At 45.6% G+C, this 24,608-nt stretch overlaps 1 protein-coding gene across 1 annotated transcript in view; it reads right to left on the reverse strand.

Annotated features, from left to right (window-relative positions):
• FBLN5 (fibulin 5) overlaps positions 1-24,608 on the reverse strand; it is a 282,075-nt gene that overhangs the window by 46,042 nt on the left and 211,425 nt on the right. The window contains exons 7-8 of the mRNA XM_069637841.1: positions 7,298-7,417; positions 1,198-1,320 (exon numbers count right to left, since the gene is read on the reverse strand). Of these exons, the coding sequence (XP_069493942.1) occupies positions 1,198-1,320; positions 7,298-7,417 (243 nt within the window). The remainder of the gene's footprint in view (positions 1-1,197; positions 1,321-7,297; positions 7,418-24,608) is intronic.

Genomic DNA, 24,608 nt, shown 5'->3' on the forward strand with positions numbered 1-24,608 from the left:
GAAAGATGAGATCAAGATGAGTCATCAGCAGTAATGTGGCAGAGTCTCTCTACTATTATTTATTATCATGTTATTTATTTATATAGCACAGACCTTGTCGACAGATCATATACTGAGCCCTGTACGAAGTTAAACAAAAATGATTTGCATACAAAAATAAAAGCAACAAGATTGCAAAGCCGAAATTGGGGTCTTGTCGACAAGAATATTAAAACAATATATTTTTCGAAAGAAAATGAGGTTAAAAAGCAGTAGATACAATTCCAATTTGAAGAATGCGAAAAAAATGCTAAATAATTCAATACAAACTTTTAAAAGCCTGGATGTTGAAGCACATTTATTTCTAGAAAAAGGGTACGTTTTCAGAAACTTCCTAAAATTCAGTAAAGAATCAGCTTTACGAATGTGAATTGGAACAGAATTCCAAAAAGTCTGGCTAGCAACAGAGAATGCTTTTTATGTCTGAGCTTTCTTTGCCTTTGGAATATAAAGTATCATCTGAACTTTATTTTGGGAATCCTCCTCTCTACCGAAAATACACAATGTTTCTGAAAGATAAGCAGGGTGTCCTAAACAAAGAGCTTTAAAGGTCAGACGGCCTAACCTGAATCTGGGCAGTAAGGGAAGCCAATGTAAGGACCTTCAAATTGGTGTCACTGAACCACATTTACTGGCTCCCAACTATCAGTTTGGCAGCTCTGTGAAAAGCTATTTCCAGTGGTTTTGAGGCAGAAGCGGGGACTCCCATGAGAATGCGAAAACAGCTCAATGGTTAAAAAACAATTCCTAAGTATTGATATTTGATAATGAGCTGTTTGCCTCTTAATGTTTTTATGTGTTTTTAAGGATAGCGTGGGATCCAGAAAACAGCCCAAAGATTTCAGTGGAACCGTGGCCTCGGCAGGAGAGAGAAGGGGGAAGCCTAGTGCAACATGTGACAAGGTGTTGCGTCCGGGACATTGCAGTAGTCAGAGTGACTAGTAACTAAGGCTCCCTATTACAACTTTCACTTGCACGTGGACATGAATGGACAGATCCTCTATATAGAATGTGAATATGGTCATAAAATGTAGAGGAATGGTAAACTTAGCGGAACACCGCTCCCAACCGTTCCTACACACTTCGATCGCTGCTAAGAACACAACCTGGTCTAAATTGCACTAAGATGCTTTCCGTTTCTTCTCAATGTATCCTTACCTTCACAACTCCTGCTGTCATCCAGAAGGACGTACCCCGAGGGGCAGGTGCAGTAGTAAGAGCCGGGCTCGTTCACGCACACGTGCTGGCAGAGGAACTCGGAGAAGCTGCATTCGTCCATATCTAGAAGGGAGAGAGTGAGAGTTATAGAATAGGGTCAGCAGAGTGGAAGGAACGGGGACGTTCTTGCAATCCATCTTCCAGCCAAGAGCCTGCACCTCACGGAGGACTGGCCACACAGTAGAGTTACATAAGGAACTTCTTCAAAGACAATGCGAGAAATGTCTTCCAACAGGAGTGACGGGGGACAACTCTAAAAAGGCAGAGACACACACAGAGGAGTAATCCTAGAGTATGGTCGGTAAAGACTGAGCCTGTTAATATAGGCAGTGAAAGTGACAAGCTCTCTGGAACCGAAGGTCCTGATACGCCATCTAATTACATGTATCTATGCTTCTAAACTACTGCGAGGGACTGGACGGTATTCTACTACCAGCAGCTCCGATGTTGCACCATCAAAGTGATAGCAAAACTTTAATCTCCAATATGCCACTCCCACACTCAGGAGGAAAACACTTTTTTGATAACGAAACAAACCACACTATAGCCTCGCACAACAGCACATGACAACTACCAACCGAAAATTCACACCTATGCTCAGCAAACAGTGTAAACCGAACTGAAGCTGCCAACAGCACATCACAACTCTTGGGCTTTTTTCTCGCTCAGCCCTACTAACTTATTTTACCCTCTTGCTTTTCCGATCTGCCAGAGTGCCATGGGGCCACTCAGGTGGTGATAGTCTGCGGTATAAATATCCTTTAACGTAACATAACATACCCACCTATTTACAATTTATTGTCGCCTGTAATGGTGTTGCTGCTGTAGCCGTTTATTGCTCAAAGTTGTCCCTTTAGTGTGACCTAGTCAGGCAAACACATTGGGGTAGACTAGTGTGTGGACTGAGGGAGATATTCTAATTCAGCAGGTCTTATAAAGTGCAGCTGCTGCAATTTTTGGGAGGCCTCTAGAACTTGGGAGTTGCATGAAGAGGGAGACTGGTGATGGAAGAGGTTTCAGAAAACCAGGGGGAAAGGCTGGAGGCAAAAAAAGAAGGACATGAGTTATTAAAGGCTGCCTTGAGTCCAAATGGTCAGTGATCGAGTAGCAAGAGGTTACTGGTTCCAGAGAAAGAAGAGGTACCCATAGCATGAAGGTTGGACCCCTTTTATGTGCATGTCGGTGTGCCCCAAGTTACAGCTCATGCATCCTGGATGGGCTAGTTATTTTGGCCAGAGTGGGCCACTTTATTGGCAGGAGAGGGCCAGTTTCATAAGTTGCTACCCTAGTTTTAACTAATGGTACTAAGCAAATATGCTTCCATATACATTATTTTCAAAATAGTTAACAAAAACCCTGTGCGTAGTATTCAAACAGTCTGTTCTGAAAAGTAACAAATTGTAATGTGTGATTGTGGGCCTCATTATCATTGGTGCCTGGACCGATTTTATTACCCTAATTTCTGTGGGCCTCATTACGTGCCGGTAATCCTTACCTCCCTACTACTAGTTCCCTTTACGGGTCCTTCCTTAACGCCTGGTTTTTGCAGGCGTTAAGGACGAGACCCGCAAAGGGACTCTAGAGCTAATAAGGGTACCGCAATTTGCGGTACCATTATTAGCGCCTTCCCCATTCCCATTGAGCCCTATGGGGGCTCAAATGGGAATGGGGAATGGCCCTGGTGAATGGGGAATTACCGGTCCCTCCGACCTCGTAATGGACCGGTAATTGCTCCATTCACCAGGGCGGAGTTGGAAGGGTTTTGGAGGCAGCCATGGAGCTAATAGCTCCATGGCTGCCTCCAACCTCGTAATGAGGCACTATGGCTGTTATGGGGTGCCTCTCTGGTAAACATAGGAGGTGAAAGGGGCCAGGATTGCATGCTCTGTCAGAGCTGACCTGCTTTCCCCGTGGAGGAAAGCACACGTGCAAATAATGCTAGCAGGAAGGGGCATGGAGAGAGTTCTACAGCCCCACCCTTACCAAAGTCGTATACTACATTTAGTATTTAACTTGTTTTTCTTACAGTTTTCGAAGACTATAGCTAGTCTTTTTTAGCATTCCAAAGTATTCGTTTTAAGCAGTATACTATATGAAGACTATTCAGCACGCTGAATAGTGATTACTAACAGAATACTAAACAAATGCTTGTTTCTAGTCTTTTAGTCTTCATTTAATATTGAATACTACATTACCACTATTTATCACTACTGAGAAGACAAAAAAAAGATGAAAATAAGATCTTCCATTCCGGTGAGGGCAGTTCTCTGTGGATGCGTGGCTGTGATGCGTGCTGGAACAGAGGTGCCTTGGCAGAGCAGCTGTGTGTTATGTTCCAGTACTGCAGTGCTCAGGATTGATCCAGCTCTGAATAGACGAAACAGAGTTGCGTACTCAGAACTAGAGGCTTCTTGACAAAGCTGTGTCCAACGGCGTTGTACTATATGACAGACAATTTAAGACATAGGGTTTTCTAGGCAAAGCTGGGGCTCGGTAGTTGGGGAACCAGGGTACTGGGGGAAATTGGGTAATGTTGTCCCGAATAAAAGACTATGGGCCTCATTAAGAGGTTGCCGGTAACCCACCGGTGGTTTAACGGCAACCTCGCCTTACCGTTACCACCACCTGACATCCCGGTGTTACCGGGACATCACAGGCAGTGGCGGTACGGTAAGCTCCCATTCCCGTGGAGTCCCATAGAACTCCACAGGGATGGGAATAATGGAGCAGTGTCACCATTGTTAACGGTGCCAGTGCTTCAGTGAATGGCAGACTCGGAATCACCTGGTCCGGCACCTTTATTTCTGGACCAGGTCACTCATAATGAGGCCCTTTGTGTCCATTAAAACTTTGGGGAAATTTACATCGATAGTAAAAATGTACTAATTCTGCATGTGGTAGCTCTGCAGAACGCCCATTGAAAATGGACAAGACCTGCCTAGTCCCGGGGATATTAAACCACTGAAAAGTCTGGCGTTTAGCATTTTGGCTCCATAAGTGCTGCCCTGGTTGAGGCAACACGATTGGAGACAGGCATATTATCATTGCCAACATTGCAAAAGATAAGCTGTACTCAAAATGATAATGAGCAAAGAGGGGTATTTTGGAAACATGATAGTGCAAGAAGCACCGAAACAGATTTACGGAATCATATTCATCTTCTCACAAGCAAATGCATTGGGAGGTGGACTTCTCCCTTCCCTTCCTACACCTTAAGGCTCAACTATGAAGAAAGCTTGACTTTGGCACTGGACCAGTCATGAGGATTGAATGCATCAAAAGATCAGTTTCGTTGACAATGACAAACGGAAACTGAATTATTTAGCCCTGGCACAATATGTAACTACTGCTAGAGACCCACTATTGAGACGCGTTATCACGAAACTGCGGCTTAATCTGCTGCCATCATTGATAGCTACTGGTCTGCACCATAAACTCCCTCGCACTGCATGTGTGTGTAGTGTATGTAATTACAGTCTTCAAACCACCAGCCATCTTCTTACACTGTGCATATGTTTACAGAGACCATACGCAAGAAGTTATCCAGAATCTATATAAGAAGTAATCCCACTGGACAGCGACACTCACTGAGAGTATAGTATATCCAGTGTCTGCATTAAACGTATGCCAGCAACGTGGCCTCAAGGGCCGTAATCCTGATGGGTTTTCAGGATATCTCTCATTAATATTCATGTAGAATAATTTGCATACATTTTAAATCACTATGCAAATTTATCTCATGAATATTAATGATGGAATTCCTGAAAACCTGCCATGGAACCGGCCCTCGAAGACAGGAGTTGGAGAAATTATGGGTTGTCCAAGTCCAGGCCTCGAGTACCACAAACTTTATGTGTTTTCAGGATGTTCCTAATTAATCTTCATAAGAAAAAATGTGCATACATTTAGAATCATTGTATGCAAATGTATCTCATGAATATTAATGAGGGGCATCTTAAAATCTGACATAGATCTGGCCCTCGAGGCCTGGAGCTGGACAACCCTAAGGGATACAAAATATTCCTTTTATGTACGAAGTATATTTCTTTTTAAATTACCACGTATAAACATCAGATTGTATTGGTATATTTTTTATATTTTGCACAGATGTATGACATTTTTATATTACAGGTGTGCAATGGTTGTTAGCCAAATCGCACAGTGCCAATATAAATAAATATATATATTTTTTTTAAGACGTTCTGTGGCAGACAGGTGTTAGTTCCTGGCCTGATGAGTTCTGGGTTTTTGCAGCTCTCGGTTGAGGTTCCTTGGCAGAGCTGCATGTGGGAAATCATTGCATCATAGCAGTGTCCAGTTGTCAAAAGAGAAATTATATCGTGCCTCCTATTGCAATAAATATATGTATATTGGCCTAGGCCAAGCTGCTCGAAAGTCGCTTGCGAGAGAATCCATGTTGCAAGGTCCTGACCTTAAATCAATGTAAGCCGCCATTTTAGGATTCGCTTTGTAAAAGTCACCCTGTGAGTGAAAATGGTGGACGATGTCATTCCAAAATACAACATGGCCGTCTTGACCTCTGTAAATAGCTAATATGTAACTTGCCTGCAGGCCACTTGTTGAGGTCGTGAACTGAGACCTTGTCCTTCGTTGACCTGTGCGTAAAAGGATTACTCGTGCCAACGAAACTAATCCACGAGCATATGTTGAAACAATGTATTCAAATACTGAACGTAGAACACTTGTTTTACTACATTGTATTAATGTTTGAGAAGGCCTGCATGGAAAAATCTCAGAATACACAGTTATTGCATAGGCTTGTTGATACATGTATTAAAGGCAAACCAGTTATATGTGGTTGTTCGATACTTGGCACGAACCCTAGATCGGTGATGTATTACATGGAATATTAACCCGAAGTAGGGCTGGACATCGTGCCCACCGAGTGTATAAAAAGCGAATGCATTCTAATGTAAAACGTCTCTCACCACTGAACACTCTGAACCACGCTGGAGTTTGTTGTGTTGTACTGAGGGCCGATAGCTATCTGATTTTGCTCTGTTTTTGTAACTGGATTCAGTATAAAATAAAGTATTTTGTATGTTCCTTTGTAACCCGTGTTCGGTGTATTTCCTTTTGGGGTACTCAGCTTTGATATTTTGATTCTGTTTTCACACAGTGTCCAGGATAGAGGTGACCCACACGAGCTTTGTGTGAGGTTGCCCTATTGGAGACCACTGGGGCTCAAACTGATCAGAACATTATTAACCATTCTTACATATGGCACTATATTACTCCTCCCAAGTGCTGTGATGCCAGGCACACTTCCCCAATTTAATAGTAACTCAACGTATCGCCCAGGAGAGCGCTGCCTCTGAAGGCGGTTATAGGCCAGGATAGACTTATGGAATGCTGGTTATAGGCCAGGATTGAGGTATGGAATGGTTGTAAACATCTCTGCATTGACCACACACTCTCCAAATAGTAAAACTGAAGAATATCGTGCCCTGGAGGGAGAAAACTGACGTAAGCTAAGAAGATGTCAGTGTCAGCGGTCATTTCCTCCCAGTGAGGGCACAGCAAGTGGATTAGGATGCAGAAGCCTGGTAACTTACTCCTGACAGAATCCTCTCTTTCCAGGAGTAAGTCCGGGTAGCTACTGATTCATTCTTTGTGAATTGAATAGTCTCTCTCCAGGAGTAAGTCAATGTAGAATTATAAGCAGTAACCTCTCTGTGAATCTGCCCCAGATCCGCCCCAGGAAGCATGCTTGACCAGCAAGTGTACCACAGGGGGGAACGGGGTGGGGGAGCGGGGGGGGGGGGTGCAGGTGGCACAGAATGAGAAGGAAAGTCATAGCCTTAATGGCCCTCTATACAAAGACCAATAATAACCCATTTTAAAACCGTGTACTCCATGTTGATGATGCAATTAATCACGTGATGCCACACAGTGCATGCATTGAGCCAGTAAGAGAAGCTGCAGTCTAGCCTTTTGAGATCAGTTTCCGAGCCAAGTCCTTAACAACTAGACAACAACTCCCACCTGCAAGAAGCTGTAGAAAGGAAGGCGGTGTTACCATTGCAAGCGATTCCATCGTCGCCGAGCTCGTATCCAGGGTCGCAGCGGCACAGGAAGGAGCCGTAGGTGTTCACGCAGTTCTGCACGCAGGGGTTTTCTGTGGCACATTCATTCACATCTGCAAGAGAAGAGGCCTTATCATATAAGCGTGTTCTTGCAGGTCTCGGATACATAGGCTTGGGGGGCGCGGGGAAGAGCGCTGTAATCAGGGTTCCATGTAATAATGTCACCACAAAAATCTCGCCATGCAAAAATATTGCCGAAAAATTGCCGGTTTTTGTGGCAACATTATTGCATGGAACATGCGGGGGACTCCCCCGCAACCCCCACATTTTTTGCCCCTGTCCCCATATATATGGTCACATAATAATATCGCCACAACATTTTCCCGGCGATAATATTTACGGCGACCATATATGTGGCGATATTATTACCTGATACCGTAATCAGTTGGTGTGAGCAGCCACACTCCAAAGAACTCGTTTGATCGACCTCAGAAGAGTGAAAGGCGGCCCCAAACGGATTCAGGCCTGTGTTTCCTCAGGATTAGCACAGATCCCTGCAGCACACGCACAAACCAGAGAGCTACCTTACAAATCTTATGTCAAGAATGTCCTCTAATCACAAAATAACAGATGAAGACAGCACAGGCCAATCATGACAAGGTGCCAATTCTGCTTTATAGAGATGTTAATAATAATAATAATAATAATAATAATAATGTGTTTTTTATACAGAGCTTTAATCTAAAGCGCTTTACATAGGACATATTTACACACATTACTAATAGAGCTTTAATCTAAAGCACTTTACATAGGACATATTTGCACACATTACTAATAGAGCTTTAATCTAAAGCACTTTACATAGGACATATTTGCACACATTACTAATAGAGCTTTAATCTAAAGCACTTTACATAGGACATATTTGCACACATTACTAATAGAGCTTTAATCTAAAGCACTTTACATAGGACATATTTACACACATTACTAATAGAGCTTTAATCTAAAGCACTTTACATAGGACATATTTACACACATTACTAATGGAGCTTTAATCTAAAGCACTTTACATAGGACATATTTACACACATTAATATTATTACCCAATCGAAATTGTTACTAGCCATGGATATAGCGTTCCCAGAACCCAAACTGTTACTTGGCGCTTCAACAACAGCTGTTATCTCCAAACACAATGGTTGACCTTGGACTCATGTGCGTACGTTTAGGAGGGGATAAGGGTGTTCATCTCCCCCCCAACTTTTGTGGCACACCATTTTGTCCCACTCATCATTTAGATGTCATGTCACGCCCAACATATTCAGCAAAGTTGCTCCACTGCTTAGAATAACAAAAAAGGTTTAATTAGCTTTGAATGGCGCCACATGTGTGACCTGCACACCGCCGTCTCCTTTCTCTTCTTTTTATAGGCGTTTGCTATTGTTGACGCTTCGATACAGTATTAAACATGACTGTAGACTAGGTTAACCAAAAAGAAGTTACGCTCTTTTTTCCAAAATGAACACGCATTGGCAATGGCAACAGTTTGGGCTTTTATGCAATCATAGGAAAAGCACGTGCCAGGCACTGCCTTAATGGTATTAACTGGTCATTAATGGCAGCGGCTGCACAATGGTGCAAATACCTGGGCATCCAATAGAAGTGCCTGGCCAATGCGTAATACTTATGCACAAGCTGAAACAGTTAGCTTTGAAATGATTGTTTTTAACAGGACTTCAGTGAAGGACACACATAGTGCTTATAAATCGAGTGGCTGAAGGCATATCTTGTCAAGTCATTTTTATTATAACAGTACCGAGTTTAGAACTCCAATTAAGTCATTAACTCTCAGAAAACTGCTTTGAAAAAACACTGGTAGGCCCTTTGAGTGCACATGTTGATGTTACGGCTTGATTAAAGTAAGCTCAACAAGTTCCCACGAGGAGGTGTTTTGGGGGCGGGAACTGCCTATGAGAAGTAGTGAAAAGGAACAATATCATAAGAGCTGGGAAGTGTCCCAAGGAATTGTGTTGTTTGGAAAAGCTGGAAGATTTGAACTCTTGGGGAAGGGAAGCTGATTGCAAGCCGAGAGCTGGAAGAAGCTCAGAACTTTGCCTTGAACTCTATTTATTTTGCTGCTGACATCCCAACACATAGTATACAGTTAGAAGTGAGGGCAAGTATAGGGTTTGGACACAGACAGACATTTGCTTTGGACTTCCTGATACAGACTATCCTAGTTTTCTTTACGCAGGAACATCCCACCTTGGCATAGGGCAAGTTAGGGCTTACTCCATCCTGCGTTTAAAGTTAATAAAACTTTGTGGACCAACCTTGAACCTGTGGTCTGTTTCTGTTCATGATGCCCTCACACCGACCACACAGACTCCGCCCATATACCTCACTCACCACTCCTTTTTTACCCGCTCGCCGGCTACAAAGCTTAATTGAGCCAATTTAGCGGGAGGTGGAGCGAGGGGTGTATGTCAGCCCTGGAACTGGTATCCAAACAATAGTGCTGGCAAAAGGCGTACAGCATGGACCACCTGGCATCCCTGCTGATGACGTCCCAAAGGACGCGAAAGGCTACCGCAGTGGCCTTTGCACTCACTGCATGTGTATGCATACCCTTAGGTGGAGCCAGATTTAGAGAGAAAGAACAGTAATTAATAGCTGAGCCAAGCCTCCTAGCAATAATGGCTTTCGATGCTTGACTGCCTCGGTTGTGTAAGTCGAAGGTGACAAAGAGAGCATCCGATATTTTTATGTGTTTGCTCCTGTGAAGGTGAGGGGGTAGTGAAAGGGTCGTATGTCAGCCCTGGAACTGGTATCCAACCAATAATGCTTGCAAAAGGCTGACAGCATGGACCACCGGGCAGCCCTGCTAATGTCGTCCCACAGGACGCGAATTCGAAACGTTACCGCAGTGGCCTTCGGACTCACTGCATGTGCATGCATACTGTTAGGTGGAGTCAGATTCAGAGAGAAAGAACAGTAATTAATAGCAGAGCCAAGCCTCTGAGCAATAATGACTTTCGATGCTTGACTGCCTAGGTTGTCAAAGTCGAAGGTGACAAAGAGAGCATCAGATTTTTTAATGTGTTTGGTCCTGTGAAGGTGAGAAGAGTAGAGTCCACAGGGGACTGAGGTTCAGGAAAGAAGGCCAACAGGGCCACCTCCTCCATATAGAAGGAGCAATGTCGGCAGGACCCCCTTCTCATTAATATAGGAGGAAACAACATTTGATAGACAGGCAGGGTACATGTGAAGCACAATGTCCCTATAAAAGAGTGTGTGAGGTTCTGCAGTCAAGAATGCTTGTATCTCGCTAACTCTTCTAGCTGAACTGGGGGCGACCAATAGCGCCACCTTCCAGGAGAGGATCTTAAGTTCCGTTAAATGTATTAGCTGGAAGGGTTTGTAGGTTAGTGCCGATAAGATGATGTTCTGTCCTCACACAGGGTGAGTCCTCTTGACAGGCAGGAGCAGCCGCAGAAGGCCCTGCAGATGTCTATGTACTTTTGCAGTGGAGAAGGGGCGACTCATCCACAAACCGGTAGGCTGCAATGGCCACCAAAACAGGGGTCAACAGGGATGCCCGATGACAACAGGTGCAAGAAGGACAGCATGCCATTCAAGCCACTGGAGGGGGGTTTGATACCTTTTCCCAAGGCCCAATAAAAGCTGCTTCCTGGCCACCTAAATGATCTTCATGTTCTCTGCGGACCAACATAAATGACCTAGAGTCAAGCCCTCAGGAACCAGACTGCTATGCTGCGAAATTGAGGGCATGGATGAAGGATTTTGGCCCCGTTCATGAATCAGGATGTCATACCACTGTGGAAGAGGAATAGGGCCCAGCTCTTTCAGCCTAACAAGTTCTGAATATGAAAACCGGGCCAGGCACTGCAGCACTCGCAGTATGAGTGCGCAGTTTGTGGCTTCCTTCAATCTGCCCAATACTCCGGGATCAGCAGGTTTGGGGGGTAAGGCGTAAGGGAAGACCCCACTCTCGGAAGATGGGATGCAGAGCCATGCGATTGATTTCCCGCTGGTGATTGATATGTTTTATCCTGTTGAGGAGATCGGTTTCCTCTTTCAGAATCCAGGCCATATCAACTGTTCTGAGCAGAATAGTGAATGCCAGAACGCATTCACAGACTGACAAAACAAGATAACCAAGTGGAGGAGACCTTGTACCCTTCTGCTGATTTTATATAGGACATCGCCGTCGAGCTGTCTGTTTGGATCCGGCCAGATTTTTTGCAGATGTTCAGAAGAAATGTTTGTAGCGCATAAAAGATGGTCTGTAATTCCAATTCTTTCATGGTATTTTGGATTTTGAAGATTTGCCCTGGCTCTCTGCCACCTTAGGGCAGAGCACGTGGACCAGTTTGGAATGACATGAGGGCTACAGTCCCCAAAGTGGCTCCCTGAGGCAAAGGTCTCTGGCGACCCTTGGGATCGCACATGGTGACGAGAGATCCAGGAATCTCGGACTGAAGTCTGGAAGGCACCGGCGTGCCCTAGGTGGCAATACCACTGGTATCTCTCGCCCCCTCATAAGGCTGCCTGGTGAAAGACCTGAAGAGCCTGGGACCACTCAGCCAGTAGAAGCATCGTATAGCCGCTGACCCATGGGTTGGTACTAGCCTTTATGGCCTTGGGACCGCCCCCGGTAGTACCCAGGATATTGGTTGCATAGGAAGCTTCCTGACATGACGAAGCCCGGACAAGCCAGTCGTCCAGATATGAGAATACCTGGATCCCCCCGAGCGGCAATGAGCTGGCCACAGTACTCAACAACTTGATGACTACTCTCGGTGCTGCATTGAGTCTGAAAGGCAGGGAACAATATTGATACTGGTGCCTGCCAATCAAGAACCAGAGGAATTCCTAGGGTGGTTCCCATATAGGTACATGTAAGTAGGCATCTTTTAGGTGTACAGTGCAGAACCAATGCTTGCTCTGAACTGAGCTCAGCATCTGTGCTGGCATAATCATTGTGAAACTCTTCTCATGGAGATGGAGTTTGAAGGATGAGAGATCCAGGATCGTCCACAGGCCAGTATGGTCCTTCCTCTGGAGACTACTGAAGGGATCCTCTGAGATGTTTATCTAGTGTCTCAGATACAACTGGTGTGCAGTGGAGGCATTCCTGTTCGTTATTGCTTCTTTTGATCATTGGGTGCATTTTCAGAGTTGCTAGTGAAGAACCCTCGGCAGGCAGGTCTTGACTATTTCCACCCAATGTTGGAAACCCACAAAGCCGAAATGGGCTTCTGCCTAGTGTGTATTGTGAAGGAGGGCTGATGGAAGGGCTGCTGGCTAGTCTTCATGAGGACTGCCAGGGATTTGTCCGTCTGCATGGAAGTCTTGTGCTTATTGAGTTCCTCATCCGTGGAGGAGTGGAACAGATCTTGGCCATCAATGGGGAGATCCAAGATGCAATCCTGTACCTCCTGTGTGAATTAGGAAGCATGCACTAGTGGCTCTATGCATGTCTGCACCCACTGCCATTGCAAAACTAGCTGTATCGATATAATGAAGGGACGACTCAAGCAAATCCTGAGTCACCGACTTAGCTTCTGCCAGACCGGACTTGAAGACCTGTTGCTTGTCCAGTGGCAGGTATGGTAAGGATTAGCCAGCTCTCCCCACAGTTTTTGATTGTCCATTGTTAGTGGGGCATCAGCCGCCTTTGCCTTGTCTCAGGTGAAAAGAAGCATTAGAATAGACCTTCTTCCAATAATTCTTAAGGGGCTGGGCACCCTTGCTCCTGAGAGGAGTGCTTCAACAAATTCAAGGCCTCAGTGAGGAAGTCTTTCTGTAATGGCCAGTCCGATCTGCTTGAGAAGTGGAGGGATAAAACCCCTGACACCACACCCTCCCTTGGCTGGGGCTCTTCCAACTGGGGCATGCTCAGTAAGACGTCCAAGCATATCCTTCTTTCATGGAAGGCCTTGACGGAGTGATAGACCTCCTCGGCCAAGTTGGTATTAGAACTTGTGTTGTATGTGTCCTGAACAACCATGTATGTAATGGCCATACCTCCCTCTTTGGCTTCTCTGTCGGGGAAACCATAGATTTTGGAGCCTCGAATGTTGGTGCAGGCTAAGGCAGCATCGCCGGTGTAGGCGGCACTGCCAGCACTTAAGGCAAGATTGGGCTCAAAGGGGCAGAGCCGGGCCTGTGAGCCTAAAGGGGATGGAGGCGGCAGCAGCAGTAGCATTGCTGTCAGCGGGGCAGGAGGCACTATAGGTTCAGACATGAGCTCATTTATCCACCCCTTGAAATATTCCGCCATTGTCACTGATCTCATAATAGTCTGAAACTTATCAAAAAACCTGTCATCTTATGCAGCATTGCAGAAGACAATGTTGTAAGTGTCCAAGAGTGGGTCACTGTGGGGGGTGGAGGAATCCTATTGAGTGGTGCTGCAGGGACCCAGAGTGGTTGCAGTGGCTGATAATCCCACGAGGGTGAAGGCACAACAGGGTAGGCTGGACAAGCCATGCTTCTCCTGTGCCGGATTCCGTGCGGTCGGTGTTACAAAAGGCTTGGGTGAGACCGTTGGTGTTAAGATAATTGGTGATGCATGTCCCTTGGTGGTGGGTCTGTCCGTCAGCTCTCCCCGGGATGAAGATGTGGGGGACCACCCTGTCGTCTTACTCAGTTTTTGCAACAGGCTCAGAGCCATCAAAGGGCAAAATAATAATTTCGCTAGCGGACTTTTGGAAACCCAATGTATGTATATCGAAGCCATCAAAGAGCAGTCCCATGGGCAAGATTTTTCCCGCCCAGAGTGCTCCATGTTCTTGGGGTCCGCCATTTTGGACATTGCATATTGGTAATGGCTCTTTGCCATCTTAGGGCTGAGCATGTGACCTACCTTGGTAGGGACAGGAGGGATACTGTCCACCAATGTGGCACCCCGAATTCAAAGTCTCATGACTCTCACGCTCAATCCCAGTGATAGAAACTCCTGGAGTCTCGGACCAACATCGGTAAGGCACTACAGTACCCTCGGTTTTACCGCTGGTATCTCACTCTCCGTCATGCAGTTGCCTGTTGCCAGATCCTGAAGGGTCCTCGTCCTGGAGGTCGGTAGCTTTGCTAATAGGCCCTTGGCCGAATGGCCGGCAAAAAGCCTTGTAGAGCCCGAAACTCGTGGGTCAGTAGTAGCCTTTACAGTCCGAGGAGTAACACCAATAACTTTAGGCCCCCTAGAGCCCTCAACCTGTGGGCCAGTAATAACCCTTACGGCATCAAGAGTAACCCTGGTAACTTTAGGTCTTGTAGAGCCCTCGAACCGTGGGTCGGTAGTAGCCTTTATGGCCTTGGGAGTAACACCAGTAACTTTAGGCATCATAGAGGCCTCGACCCATGGGTCGGTAGTAGCCTTTACGGCCTCTGTATTAACCCTAGGAATTTTACCAGGGTCCAACGAGACCCTCCCACCCAAAAAGGTCTGTGGTGCCTCGGTGGGTTGCCCGAAAACAAATAGAAGTTACCTGAGTGGTGGGCAAAGATGTGACCTTTCAAGTGGCCACAAAGTCCTTCATCCAGTGTGGAGAAGAGTCTCTGAAGAGGTCTTGCTACCGACTCAAGCAGCGTCGCAATGCCCAGGATCCGAATGCTGCACAGGCCGAACAGAAATCCCACTGGTGGGAAGAGCCCCTTCAGGCGGAGGCTATGGGTGTCCAAAGAAAGGAAATTCCTGCCGCAAGAGGAATGAAAATCAATTATCTCCGGCATACGTGGGTATGACGTTGAGGTAGGGTAGCGTTCAAAGTAGCGACAAAATAAAACACGATGCAGCAGGTGCAAGGCGTCCAGTCCTGTTGAGCGGTAGATAAAGAGGACGCTGGAGTGAGGCATATGGACAGTCAGCGTGGGCGGGCATTCATTTAAAGGGAACGTTTTATTGTGGTGCAAAAATGAAAGGTTCTGGTCTCATCGCTGTGGGACGAAGTAGCCCATCAGTATGGAGGAAAGAGGCCGGGACGTAGGAGTAAGAGAAAATAACGTCAAGATACAAGCAAGGTAAGGGAGAAGGTTGGAGTACAGCTGGGTGAGAAGCAATTGCACAGTAATAGAGAGAAAAGGGTAGGAAGAATGTGTGGTTGAAAGGTGGAGTTAAAGTTTGCAAGCAGAAAGGAAGAAGAAAAAGAAGAGTTGAAATAAACATCGAAAAACAAGAGCCAGGAATAAGGTAATCTATTTAAAAAGTAAGATGATACCCAGATCCTCCTTCCGCTTTCTGGAGATTATGAGAAGGATTTGGCCTTGGTGAATAGAGTGTAGATCATCATCCAGGCATGGACGCCCACACATGGGCTTTGCCTGAATGATGATGAAACTGAACTCATCATCTTAGGTACTACCTCCAGCCTAAAGAAACTAGGCCCTGCTTATTGCTCTTTCCTGATTGATGGCAACAGCATTAATTAGGACAAGAGGTTAAAACACTAGGTTTCTACCTGGACTCTAGCTTCTCTTTCAACAGACAGGTGAACTCCCTGGCATCCTCCACGGCATACACGTGTAAACTGATCCGTGCAGCCAAACCATTCCTGTCCGACATCAGTTGCCTCACCCTTGCCAGAGCCCTTATACTGTCCCGCCTGGACTATTGTAACGCTCTCTATCTAGGATCCTCTAAAGTCACCAACAGCAAACTACAAATTCTTCAGAACAATGCTCTTCGAGCAGCTCTGGGCATCTCTAGAAGAGAGCATATCACAGGACATAGCCAACAGAATAATTGGCTCTCCATCAAAGACAAAATCCTCTTAAATACAGCTTCACTCACTCATAAATCCCTTAATAACGCTGCCCTGATCTATTTGATCGACAGATTTCATAGACAGTCTTCACTGAGACCCATAAGAACAACCTACAAAGACTGCCTTTCTGTCCCAAACTTCAAACGTTCCTCAATAGGGGGCAACAGCTTCCCAGTGAAAGCAGCCAAATTGTGGAACTCTTTACCACCAACTCTCAGAATGGACCTGCCCTACCAAAACGTCCGATCCAAGGTAGTATCATGGTTGAAAACGTAGACCTCCAGCATATCCAAATGCCCAGCCTGTCCTACCTTTGCCTCAGGCGCACACTGTAACCACCTGTGCCTTATTGTATATATGTATATAATCCTGCTATTTACGCGTATCGTGTTTATGTATATATTATGGTTGTGGTAACTAAGCTTCGCATATTCAGGTAAATGCTGCGCCCTGATACCCGAGGGTATGCACGCGCATTACACATAATAAAACAAACAAGGTGGGGCAAAGGCAATCAAGTGGAATACAAAGAAAGAAAATGAATAACCGAGAGGAGGTGGCAAACGACCCAAGAGCAGTGGCACAGAATTCTTGTACCACTGCCAGTTATAGTGAAATGGAGAGAGTGATCCACAACAGATGAAGAAAAAGAAAAGATAACAGAAGTAGACATATCACAGGGAGATATTCATGATGTACTTAGGCTGAGAAGATATGTAGTTTGAAGGCTGAGGGGTGTGTTTGGATAATGTCATGACTAAGCCACTGTTGTGGTGAAACATCAGGCAAAAGCATTGACTGTGATAACATTAAATACCTTTTTATAATGGCAGCTCACCATAGGCCTGCCATCATTTTCTAGACAGGACTGTGCTATAGTTTCTAGTCAGTAACCTGAAGTTCAAGCACGATAACTAAGGGTTTGCCATATATTAGTCACCCTAAGTGTCCTAGGGTCATCCAGATGTGGACCCCTTGCTCACTGTGCTCAGAGAGGCACAGCTCCACCTCACTGATGATACCCAACAGAAGGGAATTGCCAGAGCATTTTGGTGCTGGACTGCCCATGTGGGCTGGACAAAGACTGATATGCAAATGGATATTTCCCATCTGTGAAAGGCACAGTGAGCTAAAATGATGCTGCGGACTGTAGAGTGGGTACGATCCCATAGAACAGGCCATTTTTGCTGCGTTTGTTCTCATAGAGGGGTGCCCAAGACTCATTTTTTTTAGAGGTATATATATATATAGATATATATATATATATTTATATATATATATATTTAGACATCATAGATCGATAGAGCATAGCCCTTTGGTTAAAATGAAACCCAAACACCTCCATGCAATTAACAAAATTCTGTTGCTTATAACTTTCCAGCTGTTTGACAGATGTACATGAAACATTCAATAAATGTTTGACATACTTGGATCACATATCTGGAAGAATTGGCACAAATCTGTCCAATGGTTCAAAAGTCAAGACTTGCATTCGTTCATAGGGCCCTTTTTCGGGTTTGGGGGTAGGGGGTTGTTCCTTATTTATATATTCTTTTAGGGTGGGGCGGCCCGAGGCACCAAAATCCTTTCTATATTTTCTGTATTGCAGGAGCTGAGGCTTAAGAAAGATGAAAATCTGTTTTAATCATTATGAGCATTCCACAAATTACTAGTGCTTGAAATTATACAATAGGGGGGCGTATTGAATGTGCTCCCCAAAGAGGATGTGGGGAGGGCAGAGGAGGAGGGTTTCAGAATATTTTGGAGTCTTAGGTGGCCCAGAAGAGGATTTTTTTTAGCATTATCCCTGTGCCCGCTAGGAATGCTTGCAAGGTATTTTGAGTGTGAGGAAAGAGAAGGGTTTAAAATAATAGTACGAGATGAAAAAAACTGAAATATTTCTGGAATCCTAGTTTGGTGGGTCATTGCACAAAAGGTTAGTTTAGAAAGCAATTGTGTGCATCACAAATGAGAAAACGAAGTGTGCTAATTGATTTTCTAAATTAAAAAGTAATGTAGCCGAGGTGTGGGCAAGGTTTGTGTGCTCATTTGAAGGCTCTCAGATGATGTGCAAAGCATCAGTTGGTAACTCATTGCTCAATGCGAGTGTCGGGAATCCTCACACAGCCACAATTCATATTCAGTGAAAATACTTTAGTAAAGAGACAGCTAAGCTGAAACAGTTCAATGCAACAACAACCTTGAAATTCAGTGAAATGACATCAGTTAAAGAGGCATCACAGTGTGCACAATGAGGGAGGGGGCGGAGTGTGCACAATGAGGGAGGGGCGGAGTGCCCACAATGAGGGAGGGGGCGGAGTGTCCTCAACGAGGCAGGGGGCAGAGTGTGCACAATGACGGAGGGGGCGGAGTGTCCACAATGAGGCAGGGGGCGGAGTGTCCTCAATGAGGCAGGGGGCAGAGTGTGCACAATGAGGGAGGGGGCGGAGTTAAAGTTGCTCAGCTTTCCTTAACCACTGAATTTCTGGGAATAATTTCTGCAATAAGCTGAAAGCTACACTTCTCGCTGCAATTCAAAGGTTGTGTTGCATTGATTGGTTTCAACTGAACTGCATCTATAGTTTTTTTTTTTTTCTTCACCAGTGCCAATGCGTCCTGACGGAACTGAGCTGACCTGGGAAACAGTTGGTCCAGTAACATTAGACTGATACAAGAAAAGCGGAAGTAGAGGTCCATAACAGACATGTTTGATCAGAGCTTTGTAAAAGCAGGAAAGGTTGTTTGCAGAGAAAAATCCATCTTAAATCAGACATCCTTTGTAAAGTACCTGACCCTTACAGATCAGGATACTGAATTCCAAGCACCAGGAAAAGCCCACTGGGCACATTCACAAGCCAAAGGGCCAGTACTACATTCTTTCAGGCTGGCCTGGCATGCAGGAACATCGTATGCATTGTACAAATCAAATTAAAGTAGTTGCCACACTTTTAATTGAACCCACCAGCTTTCTGGAATGAAGCTAGTCCTCCCCCAACCCCACTCACACCTTAAATAATGATGCCACCCTCAGAGCTGGCAGGCCCACCCCGGCACCAGTTTGACCTTGATTAATAGAGTTTACATTTTACAAGCATGATAGGAACTCAAAGATTAATTAAGAATGTTTTGTTGATGAGAAATTGCCACTGCAAATTATGCGAAATGGCTTAGCTATTCAATTTCAACACATTTGCAGGTAGTTAAGGCTCAAGGCATTAAAAGTAATTCTTAGTCTATTTTGTCAAATTGGCCTGGCCCTTGTCATATGCTATAAAACTTGTTTCCTGTGCATATTCCAATAATATTAATCTTATGCAGGAAACCAGCAGTTATAATAATTACATTTCTCACACTGCTTGCAAATCCCCAAGCGAGTTTTGTTGACCGTGCTGTCAGTGCAGCTCAACTTCCAGCAAACAAGTTTGAAAACGTCACAAAGGCTTTAATCATTTTGCCAAATGGAGAAGTGTTTTACTCACAAAGCTGTTCTTTGCTTCCCGTGTTACTGGGGCAATACAAGAACGTTAAGAAAATGCATTTGGCTCACGCAAGCTTTCTTGCATCAAAGGCACTCACTGTCCACTGTCAACTTCTCTAGAAGTGACTTCTGATTCAGGTCCTTGGACTGTCATTGGATTATCTCACCACAATTAAGTATACGGCAGGTGGCCATCGGGCTGCAGCTAAGGTTTTGAAGTGGGAACATGTTACTCCTATTATTTCAAGTTGGAGAAAAATTATTTTTTAAAGAATTATGAAAGGTTATTCATATTTCCAATGGGAGTATTTTTTTAGGTGGCCAAGTATATATTTCAACTCTTCAACAGATAATCTATTGCAATGCATAATTGTTTCCACATAGTAATTCATGAACATTGTAAGGTGCATTTTCGTCTTAAAGTTCCTCTACAGATCAGGCAGCATTATTTTTTATTTATTTATATGCACAATGCTCTTTTGATCAGCAAAGAACTTACAATAGATAAGAAATCAGATTTGACGGGAAGCGGTGAGCTTCTTACAATGCGGTGAGTTTGAGGGACATTCTGCCCGGGTTGTGGAGGGGAGTAAATGGAACAGTCACTGTGGACAATACATAAGTAGACGCACTTCTCCCTCTTCCTGGGACCTGCAGTCTCACTACGAGGCTGCGCCTGACACTGGGGACTGCTGCCTACCTTGGAACCAGGCAGGCTCCACTTGGTGCTTGTAGCCTGTCTACAACGAAACCGTGCTAATTAGCAGTGTGAGCACTTTCCATCTACCACCTGCATTCATCACCCTGCATGGTGAGTTTGCATCATTGCTTTCGTGGTTACCTTTTATGCTCGGCCTTACCAACGCTGTGCTTCTTACCACCTTCCAAGATGGTGGCCCAACAATTCCTCCCTTTTGTTTCCACCTGCTACTGCCGTTGCTGTGGCATGATTGGATCTTGGTTTGCAGTTAAGGGCCAATCTGAATGCTGGCAGTTGGACGCTGGCCCCCCCTACCCAAGGCCCACCTACTAAGGCCCTGTTTGTTCCCTTTGCCCTCACTTCTCCCTCTTCCTGAACCGGACCTGCGTCTCTTCGCTTCTTCTTGGGACCTGCAATCTCACCATGAGGCTGCGCTTGACACTGGGGAATGCTGCCTACTTTGGAACAGGCAGGCTCCACTTGGAGGTTGCAGCCTATCTACAACGGAACCATGCTAATTAGTAGTGTGAGCCTTTCCATCTACCACCTGCATTCATCACCATGCATGGTGAGTTTGCATCAATGCTTTCATGGTTTCCTTCATTTTGTTTGCAGTTAAGGGCCAATCCAAACGCCGGCAGGTGGACGCTGTCCCCCCTACCCAAGGCCCACCTACTAAGGCCCTGTTTGTTCCCGGATTGTGCAGGTCCCCGCTTCCCCTTGTCTTACTACGATGCCCTCTGTCCCTACCATTCCCTCCTCTTTGATGGCCCCAGTGCCCCCCAAACCCTCTCTGTGGTCCCTGTGATGTCCTCTGCCCCAACCCCTCCGTTATGCCCTTGTACCACCCACCCCCTCCATGGTCCCCGTGATACGCTCTGTCCCTCCCACCACCTCTGTGTTGTCCTCTGTCCCCCTCACCCTCTCTGTGGTCCCTGTGATGCCCTCTGTCCACCCCACCCCTTCCGTGGTCCCCGTGATGCCCTCTGTCCCTCCCACCACCTCTGTGTTGCCCTCCGTACCCCCCACGCCCCTCTGTGGACCCCGTGATGCCCTCTGTCCCTCCCACCCCTTCTGTGGTTCCCATGATGCCCTCTGTCCCTCCCACCACCTCTGTGTTGCCCTCTGTACCCCCCACCCCACTCTGTGGTCCCCGTGATGCCCTCTATCCCCCCAGCCCTCTGTGTTCGCTGTGATGTCAGAGTCAAATCAGATGGAGCGGACAAGTCTTGATGGGTTGTCATTTTTGGACTTCTGAGTACGTTTGTGCCCGAGATCCAAAAGGCTCTGTGCAAGAGGCTGCGAGTTTTGAAATCACTGCACGCAGTGCCAGGCAAAGAGCGCTCAGGGGAAAATATGCTAGAATCTTTCTACAGTAAAGCTCAAACAGTGCTCAGACATTGCTGCTCCTGCTAGCTCTAAACAAAAAAAAAGGCCAAAAATCAAACCAAGGCGGCTAATACATGGTTCAACTTGAGCCTGGCACATTCAAAAGACACGAGATTAGAATGCACATTTTGCAGGTCAGTCTAGCACCTACCGTGGCCTGCGAGCAAGCCATCTGGTGAGCAGAGGGTTCTCAAAACGAATCTTGGAATCAGAAAACATGACAGCTGGATTTTTCAAAATTTGCTCTGAACAACCCTGATCAGATCCTGCTTGTGAACAACCAAACTGCGTTCTTTACAGAAAAATAACGCCAATCATACTAAATAAACAGAGATGACGAACACACTTACTGAAGACCCAACTCCCCTCCTCACTCTATCACAGTCTTTAACCACCCACAGCTAAACAGGTGATCAAGTACCTAAGAAACCACACCCCCAACTTAGCACCTGCCATTGCTACCTGTGTTATTATCTAATCATTCACTTAAAAGTTAATGCAGAGACCACATAACTCATATTTTGCCCCTCTCCAATTTCCTTACACTGACCAAAATCCTTGACACGGTCATCACGACAACACGTGAAGCAACGCGAAGATAACTCGCTACTGCATGACCTATTGTCAGGCTTCAGGCCGCTGAGATGTATTGACTCATCCCTGTTGACTGTGAAAACAATCACTCCAAGGCACGGAGCATCGATCAACGCCATCGACTACACCACACGCCTCGGCCACCTGAACCATCAACGCGCTGGGAAGATCAATCTTAAGGTGGCTTCCCTCCTTCGCAGAGAACACGACGGGTCAGGTAAAATCTGAGGACTTCTTCCCGTTCAACATTTAGACCAGTCGACTGGCTCACATCATCAAAATGCTCTCTGCAAGACTTGAGTTACACTCGGGCCTTGTGTAGTGCTCAGTCTGGCTAGCCCTCAGGGAGACCATCATGCTACAGAATTACCCTCAGCAAGACATTACTGGTTGACAGACAGCAGACTTCGCCCGAATGCCATATGTGACACGGAAAAGAAGTACTAGAGCACTCGTATTAGCCAGTTTTGCTGTTACGATAGTCTATACAATTGTTAGCCAACCTGTCACCCTTGAGATAGTTTGAGCTTCTGCCCCCCATTAACCCATGCAACCATAGTCAATAGTGAGTGGTCACGGGGGTTGTAGGCCAACACATTTGGAGGATGTCTGGTTGGAGACCCATGGACTCAGCAAGAAAATAATCTACCAACTCCAACTGGTCAAAAGCAGGTAGAAAGACCTTAAGGCTCAGACCCATGAGCTACATAACACCAGTGTTCAAGTCCCTAAACCAACTCTCTGTTGATCACAAAATCACTTTCCAAATGCTCTGTCTGGCTCACATAGTTTAATGGGACATGGATCTCAAATGTACAACTAAACAAATCCACTGCTCTGCTCGTACTAGAACTGTAAGATCCTCCACCACAGCCATGCACCTCGCAGAGGCTCTACATGGTCTGACCTCACGGTGCCCATCTTTGGAATATCCTCCCTCCATCTTAAGGATGAAAAGTCACATCAAGTTTGAAAACCTTAAAAACAGTTCCCTTCACATAAGCCTTCATTGAATAATCGCCAGCCAGACTGTCGACTCCAATGGTTTCACTGGAAATCCATGACCAAAGCTAAAACTCTAAGGATGCCTGGAGCGAGCCAATAAAACTTTCAATTAAGAGATGCGACCAAACGTTTGAGCGCTGAAGAGGCACTCAATATCTTCTTGCTGCTCTCCTTATGCCTTCTAGGTAGGACATTTGCTATTCTTTTTTCCTAAATTCTGGAGAGCGCCACCTCAGAGTCCATCTACACGGTCCTCCCCTACTAGCTTCTCTGTTTTTCACTAATAAATTCATTACAAAATCATCAAGATCACTGGAGTGCTATTTTATGTTCAGTAGTTGTTCTAAAAGTACAGCACAACACTTCAGCCTGTGCAGATCTCCACTGTCTACGGCTGAAAGCTAGAACACATTTCAAAATCGCACGCCTAGCTCACAAAGCCACACATCTGCCAAGCCCACAAGACCTTGCTCAATAAATTGTACAATCTGCAGTTTCACAACAGAGCCAATAGGCCCTTCCTCTCTCAGATCAAAAGCCAAATCATTTAACCAGAATGTGTCTTGCTCAATTTCCCGGAGCCAAAGCCGCCCTATGAAACACCAGGCCAAGCTAGCTCTGTTTACCCACACATTTCTTAGATTCAAGAAAGAACCATTTCTCACTCACACTTTTTTCTAACCATTTCTCTACCAGATACACATGTTTGCATATCAAACCCGCTAGTATTCTGTATTCATGGCATATCTCTCCCACATCGTATCAATGGGTTTGGGGGAAAGGAAACAGTGATGAATCTGCGGAGTCATCACTGATCCCCATCCTAGGATCTTTTCGCGTGTGGACAGGGGACGGCAGCCGCTACCTGATGCTGACCCCGGGGGTGGTATTATGAGGGAGGATCACATGGGAGGGAGATGGCTGTTGGGGAGATGTGGTGACTCCTTTAGAGAAGACTCAGTGTCTGTCTCTTCCTTGTGAAGAGGACCCTATCATTCCCACATTCCTGATGGCATGTTGTCATTTTTCCAATCCAGCCAGTGGTAAAAACCCAAGACCATATCTTACCAGACACCCTAAGCAGGATAGCACTCAGAGCTCATATGTAAATGAAATATATTTAACATCCCCTATTTCCAATGGTCTTCATATTTTGAAACAATACAACCTTAAAGAGCCTAAAACTCCTAGGGACTTCAAATCCCATGAAGCCTCAAGTACTGAGACGAGGAAGAAGGTGTCAATGAGGAATGAAGGAAACATCGATCCACACTTGCGGACTAGAAATCGTGAGGGAACTCAGCTGCATGGGACATTTAAACCTGCTGTACGTCTGCAGGTGCAGA

The sequence above is a fragment of the Ambystoma mexicanum genome, chromosome 14 (genome assembly GCF_040938575.1).
Source record: "Ambystoma mexicanum isolate Mex_15411 chromosome 14, UKY_AmexF1_1, whole genome shotgun sequence".
Classification (NCBI taxonomy): domain Eukaryota; kingdom Metazoa; phylum Chordata; class Amphibia; order Caudata; family Ambystomatidae; genus Ambystoma; species Ambystoma mexicanum.